Raw genomic sequence first — 21,460 nt, 5'->3', positions numbered from 1 at the left:
CAATGACCCCAGGCCTGCTGACATAAATGTGTTTTAAGTGCTTTTCGAAAGGCAAGGAGAGTGGGGGCGGTACAAATCTCTGGGGGAGAGTTGGTTCCAGAGGATGGGGGCCACAACAGAGAAGGCTCTCCCCTGCAGTCCTGCCAGCCGGCATTGTTTGGATGACGGGACCCAGATGAGGTCGACTCTGTGCGACCTATTCGGTTGCTGGGATATGTGAGGCAGAAGACGGTCCTGTAAATAATCTGGTTCGAAGCCGTAGGGCTTTATAGGTAATAACCAACACCTTGAATTACATAAAGAGTAGTGTAATGCTTCCTTCAAGCAAGAGGCCCACAACTTTTCCACCTTATCTTTTTTTTGAGAGACCTGATAGGAGAGACCGGAGAGGGGTGGCATACAAGTCTAATAAATAATAAAATAATAATCATTAACTCACTACCAGACTGAGGCAAAAATTTATCTTTTTCTTTTTCACTTTGGTAATTTTGTAAGAATTCTTTAAAATTTCCAAGCCAAGGAAAAGAATCCTGACACAACCTCTGGTCTTCTGCAAGAAATTCAATTCAAACTTCAGCCTGTCAGTTCAATCCACATTGGCTTTCTTTGTGCACATTTAAATTCCCTTTCTCTTTAAACCAACAGATTTAATGCACAGAAAGCATAGGAATAGGAAATCATTCTATGGTTTCCTTTCTGGTTGCACTATTTTTTTTAAAGCTCTACAGCCACCAATCCAGAGAGGGGGAGTTGATGAGGGGGGGGGGGAGAGCAAGGGGTAGAATAGCCTTTCCTTGACTAATTCCTTTTGCCTTTTCTCAAATAACTTTTTGATTTGAGTCAAGGGAGAGGTTGAACAGGCGTTCTTTCTCCTCCTAATGTGATATAAATTGCCAATGCACTTTCAGATTTCTTTCCCCCTAGTCCAGCCCAAGCCTTTCTCTCTCTTTCCTTTGAATGGTTAAAGCACCGACATGGAGATCATGAGCATTAAAAAAAAATTCCTATCGGAGAAATAAAGCTGGTTAATAAGATTTTTGGGAGGGAGAAAGCTTTGTGTTCCCAAGTAAAAAAGGGAGGAAAAGTGTGTGTGTGTGGCGAAGGAGAACAGCTGAAGGTGACAGTTACTTCATGCTTAATAGGATCAGGGCTGCTTGCTTTGGGCTGCACGCTTCTGCTGGCTAAAAGTTCACCCCAGAAAAGGATGAATTGGGGGATTTTTTTAAAAAAAAATACAATGTTTTTAACACATCTGTTACTTTTTGCAAAGCAAGAGGTTTTTTTAAGCCTTTGATTCTGTGTGATGTTCATTACTTTCCCTTGCTCTGCACATTTTCTCCTTCTTTCTCCTCCTCTTAACACCACCAATTCCATCTCCTCCTCCTCCTCACTTTTTTTTGGGGGGGGAGGGATGATCCCCTGCCATGAAGGAGACTTCTTTGGCTAGTTTTAAAGAAAAGGTGCTTTCAGAAAGTCTGCTTTAAAAAGTAATTAAAAACCCTAGATAAGCCAAGTTATCTTTTAGACTTGAGTAACAGGTGTGCTGCAAGTCTACGCGTGTTGCATTTTGACATAAAACTAAAATTCCTGTTTGCTCAATGATTTATTCCAGGGAGATGTGGGCCAAGCTTCCAGCTATATTTTTGTGGGGGTTGTCTATGCTTAAAAACATCCAGTATTGTAAGCCATCACTCTGGGTATGAATTTAAGCCAATTTGGTCCAGTTAATCTGAAGCAGTTCAAGTAATGGGGCTTGAATATCAGTGGAAATAATTTACCTTAAATAATAACAAAATATTATTAATTATGTAGGTGTGGAGTGCAAGCCAGCAAAAATATTCTTGCAGTTTAGCTTTTGCCTCAAATCCATTTAATAAGTACATTTATACTCCATAGTTTTTAAAGTTACATGTTGGGGTAAAGTTAACTGCAGGCTATTTTCTTTCTTTTTAAAAGGCTTATTACTGTTATTATTGGCACTACTGGAACATCCTCAGGACCAAATCATCAGGGATAAAATTTATTGACATCAGAGTTGACATTGACTTGAAGGCCCCTGATTTTTATTGGCCTTTATTCAATAACAAGGTGGAACAGAAATCATGAAATATTTTTTGAGAATTTGAAAAAGGCAAATTGTCACTTTTCAAAGTTCAAATAGGCACAAGCTACTGGAGGTTTTATTCATGCTCAGAATATTTGTTATATTTTGAGCCATTGTTACTTTGGAGTTGACTTAGATGACAACAGATTTATGTTCTGGAATCTTTCCCCAAACCTAGAAAAACCAATATTAGAGCTGCAACAACTGTCTTTGCCACTTTTCAGTTTAGCAACTGTTTGCAGCTCAGGAACCTAGAGTCCTAGAGCAGGGGTCTTCAAACTTGGCAACTTTAAAACTTGTGGACTTCAACTCGCAGAATTCTCCATCCAGTTTCCCACAAGTCTTCAAGTTGCCAAGTTGGAAGACCTCTGCCCTAGAGCTAGGGGTAGACAAAAGGAACAGGCTTGATAAACCACTGGCTCTGCCTCAACCTTCTTTTTCACCCATAGTAGAGAGCTGGTTTCATCTTGCCTCTTTTGTACACTCTATCCTTTGGAAAGTGTCAGAATAAGATAATATGAATATATCGTCTAATTTTCTTAGCCTAAAGGAAACCGATTGACTGCAAATAAATGTAGGGTTCCGCTTTTGGTGAATAATTCGCCCCCCCCCCTTTCTCTTTGGAGACGAGGTGTCATTGGAAACTTTTTAAAAAGGCATTTAATTCGCTTTCTCTCCCCCCCCCCCCTTGTGTGTGCGTGTGGTGCGTCCGCGCGCGCTGCGGCTTCGGATCAACACCCTTTGGAGCGACAGCTTTTCCCAAACCAGGCGGTCAATATGCAAAAACTGATGACCGCACCTTCTTTGTGGCGCGGGCCCATTGTGCGCGGGTTGCTGATGAAGGCTAATCCAATCATAAATTGCACCCCCCGGACCAATGAGGGAGCCCCGAGCCGCCCGATGAATGAAACTCGAGTGGAGCACCCCCATTGTTCGAGCTGTCACTTTTTGAAAGCGTCGCGGCGGCGCTGACCGCTATAAAACCCACCGCGGCGGAGGAAGGGCCAAGGAGAAGCCCCCGGCCGACTCGCGAGGTGGGTCTCTATCGAAGAGGGTGGCCATCGGGAAGGCAGGGATAGGAGGAGGAAGAAAAGGAGGAGGGAGGACAGAGAACCCAAACACCGTGAGACGATCGTTACTAGTAGTATTCGTAAGCGAGCTCTTCCCTCCCTTTCCTCGGCGTTGAGCGCTCTTCGCTCGCCTGTCTGCCGCTCTTGGCGCTCTCTCTTGCCCCGGCCATGATGTTCCCAAGCCTGCTGGCGCCTCCCGCCGTGTACCCGAGCCTATTGCGACCGACCCCGACTCTCACGTTGCCTCAGACGCTGCAATCCGCCTTATCCGGCCCCTCCGGCTTCTTGGTGGAAGATCTCCTGAGGATCGGCCGGCCGGCAGGTTACCCACCGCGAGGAAGCGGCCCGACGCCCAGCTTGTCTCCCCCAGTCGCAGCCAGGACCGAAGCCGCGAGCTCAGCCGAGCTGGCCACCGCCGATCCCTCCGGCGCGAAAACAGGCTGCTCCTCCCGATCGTCCATCTCTTCAAACGCGGGAGACGCCGCTTTCCTGAAGTTCGGAGTCAACGCCATCCTGGCTTCACCTCCGCGGACAGGTAAGCGTCCGGGGGCCGCCTGGCCAGCCGTGTTTCCTTCGCCCTTTGCAAAGATTGTCGGGAAAGTGGGGGAGGGAGGGAGGGAGGGAGAAAGCAGGTGGGTGGTAAATGGAGCCGGAGGGTGAAGATCAGAGGCCTCCTCCAAGAGGGAGGTAGAAGGAGGGACTCGCAGACTGGCGCGTCATCGACCAGGTGGAGACTGGGATGCGTAAAGAGATCCCGGCGCCTCCAAAGGGAACAAGGCGCGCAAAATGAATGAGACCCATGGTGAATATTGGGGGAAGGGAATCCAGGGCCGGATCAAAATCTGCCAACGCGGGTCCCGAAAACCAGCCGCCCGAATCGCTTCTCTCCTGGTTTCCCGCCAGAGCAGCGGCTGGGTTGACCAGTAAAAGAAACGGGATCCAATCCATGGGTGAACCGGAAGAGGAGTTTGGAGCTCAAGTGTTGCGCTCGGTTCTGCAGACAAAGGTGGGCTTCTCGCTTCGCTCTTGGTTAAAAAAAATCTCCTTTTCTTTTCCCCAGAGAGTTCTCCGGCGCTGATCCAGAACGTCCCCGTCAAGACCTTCTCCTTCCCTTACTTCGAAGGCTCCTTCCAACCTTTTCTTAGGTCGTCTTATTTCCCAGGTAGGTTTCGGGGAGATAGAGGGGGCTTCTTCAACTGTCCATCCCTGCTTGCCCAGCTCTCTTCGGCTGCTCTATATAGTAGCCTTGGGGGCGGGAAAGGGGAGAGAGGTTTGTACCGGTATATGGCAAGTGGGTCTTCCTAGTTGGGCTTCAACCTGGTGTAAGCTGACCCTGCTGCGTTTGAACCATCACCACCACCACCACCTCCTCCTGGATTTCTGCCACATTGACCTAACGGCATCCCCGAAGCTATTCCCTTTGTTGTGAACGTTTCTTGAGAATCGCCTCCTTTTCTCCCTTGAAGGGATGGGGAGGGGAGGCGGGGAGGGGAGGACGGGCCTCCGGTTCAGAGGTTGGACGGGGTACAACATTCAAGAATCAGTCGCGCCAATTTGATGCCCTATTTAGCACAAGCCGCGACTGCCTGACATTATCCTTTCCAATTCTCCCCCCCCCCCCCCGCGCGCTTTTCCAGGCACTGAAAATTAGCCGGGGATGGTCACGGTCCAAGTGCGTGGGCTCTTGATTTTTGACTGAGCTTGCTGCCGGCCTTCCTTTCGGGGCGGTAGTTTTCCCACAGAGTCGCGGCTTTTTTCGCCCGGTGCTCAACAAAAGTTTCAGCACCATGACCAATTTGGTCAGCTCCCTCCGGGCAGCCACACACAGACCCGGCTCTGACTTTGCCGCGCTGCTGATAGACATTTACCAGCCATGGGCTAATTTCTCATTAAGGGTCATTCGCTTTGCCAACGGTTTCACAAGACCTCATGGGGAGATCCCTTGTTTGGGCCCTTCGGTGTGGCCGAAGCCAACCTTCTTCAACCCTCTATTCTCCTAAAAGTTTGCTTCGGCTGAGTGGTTACATCAAAGAAGGCTTGGAATGGAGGAGGGGTTTGTGGCTCTGCAGAATAAGGCTAAAGGGAATAGAGCAAGTCATATCTATATACTTTCAGCTGAGTACTGAACAATTTGCCTTATTCTTAATGTTGTTGGATCAATACAACTCATTTCTCTCCATTAAAAAGAAAAGGCAATACACATATAGCAGCTAAGACTGTAGCAAAGCAACTAACCAGTATTCAAAAAGGAAGTCATTAAGAATTCACCAATAAGACCCCTGCCATCACTCCTAAGGATTTTTTTTAAGATTGGAAAATCTCAAAGAAATGTCTAGAGAGATGTCCCAGAAGCAATACATAAACATAATTGTCCTTTCTGAAGAATTCTATACTGTTTGGGTTTTCATTTGTAATTCATTTGTACAAGTTTGGAACTTCATTTGTAATTAGAGACACACATATAAAGAGAGCAATAGAAAGGGAGGGTTAGATTCTCATATGCTTCATATTATACTTTAATCCTGCAAGCAGAGGTCATAAAGTTGCAGAAAATCCTATATTCACAACAAACTAGCTAAATAGCTAAATCAAATAAACTTCAGAGCTAAGTTTTGGAATGAAGTAAAATTACGACTAAAAATAACGAAGTTAATAAATATTGCTTCAACTGCATATATTCTGTTCCAAAAGCCAAGAGCTCTTCCATTCATTCTCTTGATAATAGAATGTGCTTCCTTTCTCCAGTCCTTGAATAGCTCAACAAAAACAACTTGAGCTTTATATATAGCTTTTCGTGTTCATTTAATGAAAATGATTTGGGGAAAGAGAAGGCTGTGTCATCAGTATTCTCCCCAAGCAGCTTGGCATGCAGTTGTGTTTAGTTTGAAAGTGTAAATCTCTTTTGTTCAAATAATATATGGCTTTAGCTGCTTGTCCTCAGTCTTTTTCTGTTAGTTCATTACTACACAATTACTATTCACGCTTCATTAGAATCTCTGTTTCTCTTTGGGAGTTTTTCTTTCCACTTAAAGGCAAAACTCTGCCCTTTTTATCATACCAATCCCATTGGGAACCAGTCAGTGTGCTAATTAGCTGTTACTTTTCATGTCTCCAGAATGAATTCTACAAGTTTTGTAAGGAAGAGGGAGGAAAGATTCATATTTTTTTTAAAAAAGAGGATGAATACCTATTGACCACAACTTTTCTGTAAAAACGAAGGCTTTGTTCTAGATTTAAAAGAAGTCCGTTATTTTATTTTGGGGGTAATGATGTGCGTGGTATGCTTCTAAAAAAATCTTCTAATAAAAGTAACTTTTCAAAATACCCTCCCTTTTTTTTTTAGCTCTTTTCTGTCCTTATATCTTTTGATTTGGTAACAAAGGAAGCTAGCTGTAAATTCATTGACATGGTCTATTAAAAGGAATCAAGTTACATTTACTGAAAGAGCAAGTGTGTTTCATGAATTCAGATTAGTAGTTGTTGCTCTGCTAGATCCAGATAAATCTGTGTAAAGAAAAAAGAGAAGGAAGCCATAATAAGAGAAAAGGGAAAACTAAAGGTAGTGGCCATATCTTTAAGCATGCAAATCACAGGGAAATTTGTCCTTAATTTGAATAGAATATAGATGCTCTCTTTGGGAACAGGGATATCCTTGACTCCATTCCCCCCCAGCTGATTTTATGAATAATGCTTCTTCTTCTTTTTCTCACAGCCTCCTCTGTGGTGCCTATCCCTGGGACATTTTCTTGGCCCCTGGCTGCTCGAGGGAAACCTCGCCGAGGGATGCTGCGTAGGGCAGTTTTCTCAGATGTACAACGAAAAGCCCTGGAGAAAATGTTTCAGAAACAGAAATACATCAGCAAACCAGATAGGAAAAAACTGGCAGCTAAGCTGGGCCTGAAAGATTCCCAGGTAATTCTTTATCCCACTATCCAGTCATATGAACTGGTTAATAATCTATAGGCAGTTTGTGAGTTTTTCCTTTATTTATTTATTTATTTATTTATTTATTCATTCATTCATTCATTCATTCATTCATTCATTTACTTTTTATTTATTTATTTATTTATTTATTTATTATTTATTTATTTATTTATTTATTTATTTATTTATTTATTTATTTATTTATTTATTTATTTATTTATTTATTTATTTATTTATTTATTTATTTATTTATTTATTTATTTATTTATTTATTTATTCGTTTGTACTTATATGCTGCCCCTCTCCATGGACCTAAACCATCCAATTACAATAAGCAACAAATTATCCAATCACATTTGGCCTTTGAGTAAGGTGGAAATCTGGCTGATGAGATTAGTTTATTATTCAATGTGTTGTGTGAAACCAGAAATGAGTGAATGGAGCAACAATTCTAAGGGGATGCTGATACAGATTAACAAAGTTGGAAGGACCTTGTAGGTCATCTAGTCTAACCCCCCCCCACTCCGCCCCACCCAAGCAAGAAACCTTATACCACTTCTGACAGTTGGCGGTCCAGTCTCTTCTTGAAAGTTTGCCATTTGAAATTAATGTAAAATAAAGCATCCAGTGGAATACTAACCAATACAAGTGCAGCATGCCCATAGCATACTGAAAAGGCTTAAAGCAAAAAATTGATGGTATTTCATATAAATAAAGAATTGTCCCGGTGTATTTATAAATGACGAGGCATCAGCCATTGCGTTCTCTGGAACGTTTAAAATTTATTAAAAACTACTAAAATTAACTAAGCTTTTGTTAGTCCTCTACTAACGTCTTCAGAGTGTTTGACTCTAATGACGTTAGTAGAGGATTACTGAAAGCTTAGTTAATTTTAGCAGTTTTTAACTAATTTTAAATGTTCTGGAGATCGCAATGTTGCCTCTTCCTTTATATATATTAATTTATATTTTTTATATTATTTTTTATATTTATTTATTATATTTATTATATTTATTTATCTATCTATCTATCTATCTATCTATTTATTTATTTATTTAATTTGTATGCCGCCCCTCTCCGTAGACTTGGGGCGGCATACAATATTATATAATTCATTTATATAAATTAATTTTCAAATTCAGCAAAAACGTGACACATATATATATATATGTGTGTGTGTGTGTGTGTGTGTTTGTGTATGTGTATGTTTGTGTTTGTATGTATACATGCATTCATACATACATACATACATACATTCCCATAAAATCCTTTAACAGGTTAGCATGATCCCAAATTTTCAAATGAGGATAGCAGAGAATTTATTTATATAATCCCATAAAATCCTTAAGCAAGGTTAGCATGATCAAATTTTTCATATGAGGTCAGCAGAGAATTTAGGGTGAGAATATTTATCTAATTAAATAAATAGTTTTTAAAAGAGTTGAGCTACCGAAAAGATGCTTGCCCTCTCTCTTTCCACTCAGACTTCCACCCTAGATGGGGATAGAGATGTGGGTCTTGCTTTCTTATTGTAGAAAATCAATGGGATCATTATAAGTGGGCCTGATCCCTAAGGTGAACTGTAATATGAATTAGTGGGTTAAAAAAAGGCCATGAACCTGAGATCTTGTGAATTAAGATTCACAACATTCCATACCCTTATCTGAAAAAAGTGGGTTTGAAAAAGAATACTGGAATTACAGAGATAAAAATAAAAGCAGAATTAAACGGGACTATTTCAACTAAAGAATGTTCTAACATCCAGTTTTAATCGACAACAGTTGTTAACTGAATAGTACCAATGAATATTGTTTGTAGATGACGATTTAGGATTATGGAACAAGTCCAAAATATTTACAGGGCATCAAGTCACGATTATGGAAACTATAACCCAAAATATCTACTGGGCATCAAGTCACCAGCTCAGATTGTTCCTCATCTTCATACAAAGTTGAGAATTCAGCCCAGCTAATGTTCAAAATATTAAAAATAAGGCAGTAAATAAATCTGGAGGGGAAAAAATCTGTGAAGAAAATATTTCCGTAAATGTGGAAGAGCTGTGGGTAAATTCTCTCTGCTTATGAAAAGAACAGACAAATAATTACTTCAAATTGGTTTAAAATCCAAGGAACTTCTTCAATATTATGATAACTTCAAGAAAGTCTCCTGCAAACAAAAGCAATGTGAGGAAAAGATATGGAACAAGTATTTCATGAATCATCCTGGATCTTTTTATGGCATGAAATTCAATTTAAATCTGTATCAGCAAGTCATTAAGACATGATCATAAAATAATTCCTGTATTAGTCTAAAATTATAGCATATAAATTAAAGTAGTCTCGTATTTTATTTGATGTATTACAATCAAATTAGACTACTTTGTCAGCTCTGATGAGAAAGTACATTGAATTAGTTAGGCAATTAATTGTTTGAGGAAATCAGAAAAATTGCCATGCTTCCTTTTGTAATCTATTAATCAGATAGAATAGAATGGAATGGAATGGAATAGAATAGAATAGAATTTTTAATTGGCCGTGTGATTGGACACACACAGAATTTGTCTTGGTGCATATGCTCTCAGTCTACATAAGTTTCTTGTCTTTAGTTTACATTTTTATATAAGTGTGGAGAATTATTCTCTTCAATTTTCATCTCCATTTTTAGTTTTGTTAACAATCTATTTCTTACAATAAATTATTTTAATCTTTTCAAATGTATTTGAATATGGATTTTTAAACATTTCTCCTTAAAAATAAGTGTACTTATTCTAATATATATATAACCGGGCCAGAATATCTCAGGGACTGCCTTCTGCCGCACGAATCCCAGCGACCAGTTAGGTCCCACAGAGTGGGTCTTCTCCGGGTCCCGTCAACCAAACAATGTCGCTTGGCGGGACCCAAAGGAAGAGTCTTCTCTGTGGCGGCCCCAACCCTCTGGAACCAACTCCCCCCAAGAAATTAGAATTGCCCCCACCCTCCTTGCCTTTCGTAAGCTTCTTAAAACCCACCTCTGCCACCAGGCACGGGGGGACTAAGATACACTTTCCCCCTAGGCCTTCACAATTTTATGTATGGTATGTTTGTATGTATGACTGGTTTTTATATAATGGGTTTTTAACTGTTTTTTTAGTATTGGATTTTGTTGTACTGTTTTACTGCTGTTGTTAGCCGCCCCGAGTCTGCAGAGAGGGGCGGCATACAAATCCAATAAATAATAATAATAATAAATAATAATAATCGGTAGAATGAATATATATATTTATTCTGCCCATTATATTTATCTACATTTTTATAACTTTCCTTCACTTATTATTTTCTTATAATTGATATGTTTTTAAACTGAAAAAAAGAGAAACTATATTTTGTTACATTTCAAGTTGCTGCCACCTTTAGCAAAGCTACATGACTGGAGAGCCAAATAATGGTCAGGCCGGTTGCAGAGTGTCATTAAAAATCTATAGTACAAAAATCTTATATTTAACAATAAGATGAGAATTTTTAGATCACTCTGAAGATTCTGGAGGAATCCTACAGATTTCTGCAGCACTTTTTTTATTGTAGATTAGATCTGTTTATGCTGCTTTTATTATTTTTATAAATACCTCAAAGTGATGAACATATCCAATACTCTTTTCTCCTCCTGTTTTCCTCATGAAACAATCCTCTGAGATAAGTTAGGCTAAAAATGGCTGCCTCAACATCACTCATGCCCAGCTCACAGACTCTTGATTTCTGGTCTAGTGCCTTAACCACTGGACCAAATTATGAAATTATCTTTGGCGTATTTTGAAATAATGAAATCAGGGGTGAAATTCAGCAAGTTCTGGAGAACCGGTTGCAGAAATTTTGAGTAGTTCAGAGAACTGGCAAATACCATCTCTGGCTGGCCCCAGAGTGGGGTGGGAATGGAAATTTTACAATATCCTTCCCCCAGGAGTGGGGAAGGAATGGGGATTTTGCAGTATCCTTCCCCTGCCATGCCCACCAAGCCCCACCCACAGAACCGGTAGGAATGCATTCATTTGTATCAATTTTCTGTACTACATTATTGTATATGTAGTTTAAGTTTAAGTTTAAGTTTAATCAGATTTGTATGCCACCCCTCTCCGCAGACTGTAGTTTTTTAATGTACAGTATTAGATTTGTTTTATACGCTTTGTTTTTTACACTGTATCCTGTGAGCTGCCCCGAGTTTTCGGAGAAGGGCGGCATACAAATATAATAATAATAATAATAATAATAATAATAATAATAATAATAATTCTACTGGCGTGTTTCAACCGCCCGTAATTACAGGGTAATTAGTCCAGGAAGACACACACCACACGATAAAAGGGAAACCCAAAAGTTTTTATAAACAGAAAAACAGAAACAGCTCCCTTTTTAAATGTCAAAGGGATTTTCTGGTACACAAAAGGCACAGGTTAACTGCAATCCAATTGCTCACCCAATAACTGGGAAATTGAGTCCAATTCTAAAGTCCAGAGAGTCCACACACACAATCCTGAACAGCAAAAAACCACGATCTTGATGAAACAATGAATCAGATAAACTGCCATGAGGCTAAAACCCCAGGTTGCACTTTTATCTGTAGCACTAATTACAGCAGCCCCACCCAACCACAGGTGGCCTCATTTTCTCTTGTAATAATCCTTCAGTTGTTGTCTCCTATGCATCACTCTACAGAGGCGTAGATGTGTCATTAATTCTTGTTCAGAATCCAAGGATGATACAGATGATTGATCTCTTCCAGGGCTGTCTGCCAAACTCCCCTCTTCCCTGTCACTCACACTTCTTTGGTCAGAGGAGACAGATTCTACTGGAAGCAAAACAGGCCCAATAATAATAATAATAATAATAATAATAATAATAATAATAATAATAATAATAATAATATGGATCTTTGAAAGAAGGGAAGAATCACAGTTTTTGAAAAGTTTAAGCCTAAGAAACGTATTTTAAGGTTGATTCAAGTCACATGTATAGTTATCTTGATCTACTTTTTTGTATATTTAAAAATTATAGGTAAAGATCTGGTTCCAAAACAGAAGAATGAAATGGAGAAACTCCAAAGAGAGAGAACTCCTGTCATCCGGTGGCTGCCGGGAGCAGACCTTACCCACAAAGTTCAATCCTCACCCAGACCTCAGTGACGTGGGCAAGAAGGGCATTGGAGAGGAAGAGGAGGAAGCAGCAGCAGCAGTTCCCTCATTGTACCCAGTAAGCCCAAGACATTCTTTAGTTTGCCACCAGTCCACAGATCACACACATCAGAGAGACAGGATGGATTCCCAGATGTTCCCCTCTCCCACACATTCCAGCAGTCCCAGTAAACCATCAGACTTTTCAGACTCGGAAGAAGAGGAGGAGGAGGAAGAAGAAGACGAAGAGATCACAGTTTCGTAGATATCTTCTCCTTATGTAAAAAAAGAGGACATTGAGGGATTGTACATAAATTAAGGGCTATTTGATTGAAGAGGTAATATCTTTCCATGCCCATGTGTTTCAGACAGAAAATGCAACACTCACCCTTCATCTACACAACGTCTGCATGCCATAGGCTACATCTATCCAAGATGTGAAGGCTTAGCTGTTATAATCTTTTGTCTGATCAGCCAGCATTCTTATTTAAAAACCTATTTGTTTTTAAGTCGATGTGGATACAGAATAGGAAAAAAAACCCTCAATTGTTACATATTACAGTAGAGACTACTATTTCACTCAAGGATTGGGCTGATCAACAATTTTCCTTGTAAGGAAATGTGTGGATGTGTACTCATGCGCTTGTGCGCACACTTTCTAGAGGTGGTGAAACTAACTTGGTGAGTTGGCTACCATGCCAACCTGCTGCGTCACCAGGGATAAATGATTGACAATATACTTTTCATGTGAAGATAGTTTTGGTCTCTCTCACTCACCAACCCTTTCCCCCTATTTTCCTTGATTTTTTTTTCAAGTATAAACATTTATTTGTAAATATCACAGATATTGCCATCATCAAACTTTCCCCTCTCTTCCCAAGGTCTTTATCTTTCATCTTTGTGCCTATTAAACATGCATATGTGAGCATAAGGACATAGGTTTGCCTCTTTGATTTTTTTATTCAAATGTTGCTGTCTTTGCACAGCAGATATGTACTGTACACTATTTTGTATATTCATGTTTGTAGGGATATTTTATACCAAGGCTATTGTAAGTTTACAGATGAAGCAGAAAGCTTTGTATATTTGATTGTACATGGTGGGAAAGGAAGATATTGATTGTATATGTGTGTTTTTGTAATTTTTTTAAACCCTAAGGGGAGCTTAGATTTTAGCAATGTAACTTATATAAAATGTTATTTTTTATTCTTACTGTGTACAGATTTAAATATGTATATTTTACAAATGAAGCAAACAATCTTTTCAATAGTCTGCAAGGCTGAATTGTTTTTTATTGAATTGGGGTGTTTTTAAAAAAACATTTATATCCTATTTATGAAGAATTTACAGTAAGGTATTTCCAGACATGACCCACTGAAGTCTGCTGTGTTGAAACTTTGCAAATCAGTAAAAGTTATTATGTGTGTCTCCAATGCCAATTTACTTCCACAAGCATAGGAAACTTACTGACCAATTATTGGGTGTCAGCTGGAATTGACAACTTTGTTCAATTTGGAATAAACTCTCAAGACAGTAGAAGGAAGAATAACATATAACATTATTCTGTCTATAAATACCACTATTTGTAGTTTATCTGTAGTTACTCCTAGGGTTCTGTTACCTTTTATGTGCACACATCCCATTCCACAGATTTAAGAAGTGAAATAATTGTCTGCTCTTGTCCTATTTGAGGACTTCTATCCTTTCCCATGGGATAATAGGCTTTAGCAAGAGGGCCTCAGTTAGGAAGATTGCTGGTGACACTGTGAAATGCCAAATATTAGTTTACTATTAGACTGGTTTTACAAAACAGTAGTTTCTACCATTGTCCTATGACCAAGCAAATAAGCTGAAGACATTAATCAAATGAATAAACCATACTGTCAACATTATTCCGTGATAGTGTCAATTACAATGCTGAAACAAAAGAAACTTCAGGGTCAAAGGTCTTTAATTCAATCAAATCCTAGTTGGATCTCAGTCTTCTGATTAAAACCTAAGGTTGTGCAAAGTTTGGAGGCAATGTTGGAATTCAGCCAAACTTCAGCTGAAAGCAGACGTGTGAACCAAAGCAGGGATCCTCCTTTGAAGTAATATATGGAATCAGTAGCCTTCATATATTTGTGCCTTTTCAAATTCTTGCACACTTTTGTGGTTACCCGGATGCTGCTTTCTCTGTGTGTATATACAATATAATTATGGTGGTGGTTTTGTTAACATTACAATCTCAGGAAATCTGGGAAGCAATAAAAATAGGTGGAATGTGGGCTAAAGCTAAGTGAACTTTGCAGAATGCAGAATTACAGAGTTGGAGAGGGCCTTTGTTTGTAGGTCGTTTAGTCCAACCCCTGGACTATAGAGAGAAGCCTATACCATTCCAAACAAATGACTGTTCAATCTCTTCTTAAAAACCTCCAGTAAGGGAGCATCCACAACTTCTGAAGGCAAGCCATCCCACTGATTGTTCTCACTGTCGGGAAATTTCTCCTTTATTTAATCTTTTGTTTACTCCTTTGTGCAATGAAGTTTTATCCCCATTTCTCTGCAGTCTTTCACAACCCTAAAATAACTTCTTTGGAAATTTGGGGCAAACTGCTAACCCATGACAGAATATGTGACTGGGAGCCAAAAGCTTGTCTTAAACCTGGCAGAGATTTAATCAGTTTTGAGGTAGTTTTTGAGTCCTTCGGGAATTGGGCGGCATATAAGTAGGATTAATACATTCTCCCTGCCCCTTTCACATCTACTTTTTTTTAAAAAGCATTTTGAATGCAGAGAGGTTTATTAAAATGCACTTCAATGTGCCAACTGAGCCCTGGCAAGACCGGGTGGCTTTGGTTTGCAGGCCCTCCAATGTTGAGACAGTGCCATCTTTGGTAGTGAACGGGGTGGCACTGTCCTAAAGAGATCTGGAAAATAACTTTGGGTCCTCCTAGATTTATGAATCCTGCTCAAAGAGCAGGTAGTGGTGATGCTCGGAGAACCTTTGCATGTTGCGCACTGTTTGTACCCATTCCTGGACCAGGAGGCCCTGTTCATGGTCACTGATGCTTTGGTCATCTTCACAGTGGATCATTGTAATCTCCTAAACATGGGCCTGCCCTTGAAGAGTATCCACTTGCTTCAGCTGGTGCAGAATGTGCTGGTGCAGGCAGGGGTAATGTGATCTTAAATGATACATATGATTCTCCTGCTTCACAAGCTTCATCAAGAGAGCTATGGAGGCATAGCGATTGAAACACAGTATTGCAGGCTAGCTGATTGCTCGCTACCAGGAGTTCAATCCTGATCAGTTCATGGTTGATTCAGTCTTCTATCCTCCCAAGGCTGATAAAATGAGGACCCATATTGTTGAAGCAAATACGCTGACTCTGAAAACCACTTAGGGAGGGCTATAAAGTACTATGAAACGGTATATAGAAGTCTAAGTGCTTATTGCTATTGGTCGTCAGTGTGGTTCTGGATCCACAGTGCCTGCTTTGACCTTCATACTGGGGCTAGGTCAGCTAAGAGACTATATCTCCTCCTATTTCGTGAGCCGCCCCGAGTCTGCGGAGAGGGGCAGCATACAAATCAAATCAAATCAAATCAAATCAAATCAAATCAAATCAATAAACAAACAAACAAACAAACAAACAAACAAACAAACAAATAAATATTCTCCTAGAATATTGTTCAATTTTCTGGAATCCTTACCACATATCAAACATTAAAAAACTGAATGAGTTCACTAGCACTTTACAAGAAAAATCTGGCATTCTTCCATCCATAATGCAATACTTTGAGCTACTAAGGTTGACATTCTTAGTTTGGATAGTTTAGAATTACAACACTTGCAGTCAGACTTAGGTATTGCATACAAAATTGTACATAGTAATGCTTTATCAGTAAATGATTGTTGTTGTTTATTCCCATTTTTTTCTCCTCTACATCACGCACAGATTAATATGCATATACCTTAAAATATTAAAATAAAATATATAGTTATACATTTTTATCAATCGTTCAAAAGTCAGTATCTTATTCAGCCCTTACATCAACAATCATCAGTCTGCCCCCTTTTTTCCCTTGCACTCCCCACCTGCTCTCTCTATCTCCTCCTCCTACCTTCTTACTCCTTCATTCCCCCTCTCTCTCTACTCCTTCTCTTCTTCCCCCTTCTACTTCCTCTTCCACCCTCTTTCCCTTTCCCTGAGTGTTTTTTGTCCTAACTCAACTCATAATTGGCAGCCTGATGATATATTCTCAAATTCTAAATTAACAGTATCTCTTCCAAAAATTCTTATTACAGTAGTACCTCTAGATACGAGCTGCTCCACATGCGAGTATTCCAAGTTACGAGCCGAGATGCGAGCAAAATTTCTGTTCGACACCCAAGCTCAAATTCGGGATACAAGCCAAGCTTCCACTAGGTGGCGCAAGAATTCCTTGCTTCCAATTATCTCGGCGCGAAAAACAAAGTCTAAAGGCATTTGTTCGAGATGCGAGTTGATCGACATACGAGCTCGGGTCTGGAACAAATTAGACTCGTATGTCGAGGTACCACTGTATTATGATATTAACTACTCTAAAACCCCTTAAACATTAAAAATCATTCATTCACATTCAACAACAAGCATACATTGCACTCATCGGCCAGAAGCTAGGGTCCAGTGACCCCCAACCCTGGTGGCATAGATGGGTCTTCAAGTTCTTATGGAAGGCAAGAAGGGTGGGGGCAGTACGAATCTCTGGGGGAAGCTGATTTCAGAGGGCCTGGACCCCACAGAGAAGGCTCTTTCCCTAGGCCCCGCCAAGTGACATTGTCTGGTTGACAAAACCTGGAAAAGGCCGACTGTGGGATCTGTCTGGTCGCTGGCACTCATGAGGCAGAAGGTGGTTATGTTATAGTCTCCAGTCTCCTAATCATTCTGGTTGCTCTCCTCTGCACTTTCTCTAAGGTTTCAATGTCTTTTTTGTAGTGTGGTGACCAAAACTGGATGCAGTATTCCAGGTGTGATCTAACTAAAGCTTTATAGAGTGGTATTAATATTTTAAGCACTTTAAAATCTGGTTGTTTCATCAGACCTGGGGGTCCCAAGGAGATGGAAATCTAATTAGGTAGCCCAATTCTTCATAATCTGATGCTCTTTTTTTTCAGCCTTTCCATGATATTAACCTTTGTACTTTTTGTATTCTTTTTCAAATTGTTTTTAATGGACTGTTTGCCTTTGGCCCAGAATCACATCATTTGAGATGAATAAGCTATATCATCATCATTTAACGACTCCATAATAATTTGTGGGGTGGAGCAATGTTCCCTCTAATTTTTTTTTGCTGTGGGCGGAAAAGTATAGTGTCTGAGCGGCAGTCCCTTTGGGACTGGGCAGCAAAGAAGTATAAATAAATAAATAAATAAATAAATAAATAAATAAATAAATAAATAAATAAATAAATAAATAAATAAATAAATAAATAAATAAATAAATAAATAAATAAATAAATAAATAAGAAAAAAAATCCCTTCTTTTTTTATTAAAAGAAATTAATAATAAAACAAAACCAAAATCTATTACTATTATTACTATATTCTCCTCTTTTTCCATCCCTGTCTCCTCCCCCCTTGTGTGTGTGTGTGTGTGAACTCTTGAACCATTTCCAATAACAGGTGAGCTATTGGAAATGGTTCAAGAGTTCACACACACACACACACAAACGGCTGGAGTTTTTTTTCTCTGTTATTATTTGGGTGCTTTTTACCATATGCTTTAAATCAAGTCATTTCTCTCTCTTTCTCTGTCCCTGTCTTGCTCTCTCTCTCTGTCTTGCTTTCTCTCTCTCTCACTCTTTCTTTCTATCTTTCTTGCTTTCTTTCTCTTCTCTCTCTTGCTATCTCTCCCCCCTTTCTCTCTCTCTCTCTTTCTCACTTACTTTCTCTTTCCCTCTTTCTCTGTCAGCGAGGGGGCTGCGAGAGCGCTTTCTCCAAGCGCTTCGGGAACACCTGCCCTGCCTCTACTGCAGCCCCCTTGCTGAAAGGTCCGGGATGAAAGCGCTCCCAGTGAAGGGGCTGCGAGAGGGGCGGGGCAGGCATTTCCGAAGTGCAATGAGAAAGCCCTCTCTCGCAGCCCCCTGGCTGGGAGCGCTTTCGTCCTGAGAAGACGCAGCCGCCCGCCACCACCGCGGAAGAAGTCGCGCCCCAAGGCAGGAGGCGGAGGAGGAGGAGAGGGGGTGGATCGGGCAGGCAGGGGGCAGGGCCGAGAGGCCAAGGGCACGAGGGGGCCGGAGGCACCGTGGGGAGGCAGGGGCGGCAGCGGCTCCCTTTCCTCCTACTGCCGGCATCTCCCCACCCCCGCCCCCCGCGGGCTGGCAGGGGGATGGGGAGCACGCGCCCATGGAAAAGGGTGCACGCGGGGGTATTTTGGGGCGCGCGCGTGCGCACGGGCGCATCTTACAGGGAACGCTGGGGTGGAGTCTGGACAACCGAATGTAGCTAGCAGAGTATTTTTAATGCCCATTAAATAATGGCCATATACTCTTCCTGTCACCATGGATAAGCTAGTAGCTAATAAGCCAGTAGCTTATAACAATATGATTCAACCCTTACCTTCCTCATAGAGTATTTGCTTGTGATTTTGGGCCAGCCACTCTCTCTCAGCCCAAAGAAGCAGGCAATAACAAGCTGCATCTTTTTGGAGGCCTTTTGGTAGGCCATAACAATAAAAAAGAAAAAGAAAAAACTGCTTCTGAAAAAACTTTCCAAAAAACCCTCTGCAGTAGAATCTAAGAATTGACACAGACTTGAGGTCACCCTCCTTCCAAAGAACATCAAATAAATATTCTGAGAAGTGACTTATGAAGAAATACTTACCTTGACCACATCATTCCATACCAATCTTTAAAAACAGGAATACAGAGTTGGAAATATTTTTTAAAAACTATACATTTGATCAGATGTAGATCCTCAGAATAGTATGGTCACAGGAATTGCAATTCACTTGTGTTTGCTGCCATCTGGTGGTAGCTTCCACCTCCTTGTTGAAAATTCTGTGAATGACTTGTAAAATATAAAAGAATTGGTCCTTTGCTACAGTCAACATTAGTAATTTTCCTGTTGTGTTGACTTGTTTTTATACTGATATTCTGTTTAACTTACACAATCACTTCCAAATAAGCCAGCTATGAAAAAAACCTCCAAAAACCTGGATCTACTCATCTGAAGAACTGAAGTTCAAGGAAATGCAAGGACTTATATTCAAAGTATAACTATATAGTTCACAGGTGTCAAACTTGTGGTGTCGTGTTGGTGTCATGACATTTCCCCCCCTTCACAGAGCTGTGGTGGGCATGGACTGCACTTGATGCATTCAGCCCACGGGCTGCCATAGTTTATTCCTTCTCTAAATGATAAGCACAGTCTTTAAAATGGCCTGAATTGTGGAAAATGGAAGATTTGCATCCTCACTCTCTGACAATTAGTTCCCTTTCAGGGAGTTGTGTATGTTAACCAAACCAGCAAAATTTCTAATTATGTCTAAGATGCAGTGGTTAGAAATTAGATTTGCACACCAAACATAGCTTAAGGCAGTGATGGGTGCCACAGGTGGAAAACGGAGTCATATCTGCTGGCATGCGAGCTGTTGCCCTAACTCAGCTCCAACGTACATGTGTGTGCTAGCCAGCTGAGTTTTGGCTCACACAGAGACTCTAGAAGGGTGTTTTTGGCTTCCAGAAAACCTCTGTGGGGGTGGGGAGGATGTTTTCACCCTCCCCCAGCTCCAGGGAAGTCTTTGGAGCATGGGGAGGGAGAAACACGAGTCTACTGGGCCCACCAGAAGTTGGGAAACAGGCCGTTTCTGGCCTCCAGAGGGCCTTTGTGGTATGAGGGAAGCTGTTTTCGCCCTCCCCAGGAACCCGAGGAAAAAAGGTTCACCATCATTGGCTTAAGCTCTCCTAACTTAACCCTAAATAGGCTTCCAGAGAGTATTCCTTAAATTGGATGACTCCAATCTTTCCAGCTTTCAAGATTGAAGGGGGGGGAAGGGGAATATTATTCTATTATAAGGGTTTTTTTAATTGTGTTTTTAAATATTGGATTTGTACCTTGTTTATTATTGTTGTGAGCCGCCCCGAGTTCTCAGAGAGGGGCGGAATACAAATCTAATTAATAATAATAATAATAATAATAATAATAATAATAATAATAATAATAACAACAACTACTACTACTACTACTATTATTATTATTATTATTATTATTACTTTATGCATGAGTGTTAGGTGTGAATGTGCATCTCTATCTGAACAAACATCGGGCCCCTTGGGCCCACCACTTGTATAAATAGAGCTTGATGTGCGTGGTCACTTGCCTGCTGTATACACAAGTGAACCTGTATCCACATCAGAGATGGGTTGCTTCCGGTGCGGTAGGCGACTGTGCACTGGTAGCGACTGCCAGATTGTTCATTTTGCACATGACCACTCCAGTGCCAGTCCTATGAGTGCTGCTTCTACAATTTTTCATATTTTTTCTTCGTGCGCATGCGCAGAAGCAAAATCTCAAGAGGGGGACATTCACATGCACGAGATGGTATGGGCAGTGATGAGCATGCCTTCAAATGCCCATGTGACATCCCTGCTCCACAAGCTACATTGGCTATCAGTTTGTTTCAAGGTGCCGATTATTACCACAAGGCCTGGTTACCTAACTGACTACCCACTTCCCATGGGTGTCTGTTGGGCCATTATGAGCTGACAGATTGGTCTATCTGAAACCATGGTCTAGCACAGGGATAGGCAACCCACAGCTCCGGAGCCACATGCGCCCCTGAAATGGCTCCCTTTTCCACCACTGGCTGGCCTTGCCCTCCCCTCCCTCATCTGGCCTGAGAAGGTAAGGATGACAGCGGGGATGGAAAAGCAGCCAGGGCTGATTCTCTGGTGTTGGTTAAGGAACACAGCCACCCCTGGTGAAGGCTTTCCTTTGGCCAATCCTCCTCTCCCTCTTGCGACTCCCTGACTGACTGTGGCAGGGCCAGGAGGGTGCACATGCTCAGGGAGACCATCAAGTGAGAGTCAAAGGGTGCAAAGGTGAGCTCAAAGGGTGGTCTGCTACTAGCTTAGGGAGGGTCTTTGGACAGGGCTTCTCTCCTGCCCTAAGGATCTGGCCATTGCCTTGCCGTGTTCTCCCTCTGCAGCTGTTCGGCCAAGTGGGGTGGGCGTAAACTCCAGGACAAAGAGGCA

General features: G+C 41.1%; 1 protein-coding gene across 1 annotated transcript; it reads left to right on the top strand.

Annotated features, from left to right (window-relative positions):
* Nucleotides 1-3,280: 3,280 nt before the first annotated feature.
* On the top strand, nucleotides 3,281-13,513 carry DBX1 (developing brain homeobox 1). The gene is made up of 4 exons (XM_070761803.1): nucleotides 3,281-3,709; nucleotides 4,235-4,336; nucleotides 6,887-7,086; nucleotides 12,126-13,513. The coding sequence occupies exons 1-4, from the start codon at nucleotides 3,343-3,345 to the stop codon at nucleotides 12,504-12,506; spliced, it is 1,050 nt and encodes a 349-aa protein (XP_070617904.1). The 5' UTR covers nucleotides 3,281-3,342; the 3' UTR covers nucleotides 12,507-13,513.
* The last annotated feature ends 7,947 nt before the right edge of the window (nucleotides 13,514-21,460 follow it).

This window comes from Erythrolamprus reginae, chromosome 1, assembly GCF_031021105.1.
Source record: "Erythrolamprus reginae isolate rEryReg1 chromosome 1, rEryReg1.hap1, whole genome shotgun sequence".
NCBI classification, from domain to species: domain Eukaryota; kingdom Metazoa; phylum Chordata; class Lepidosauria; order Squamata; family Dipsadidae; genus Erythrolamprus; species Erythrolamprus reginae.
This window is presented reverse-complemented; position numbering and strand designations above follow the sequence as displayed.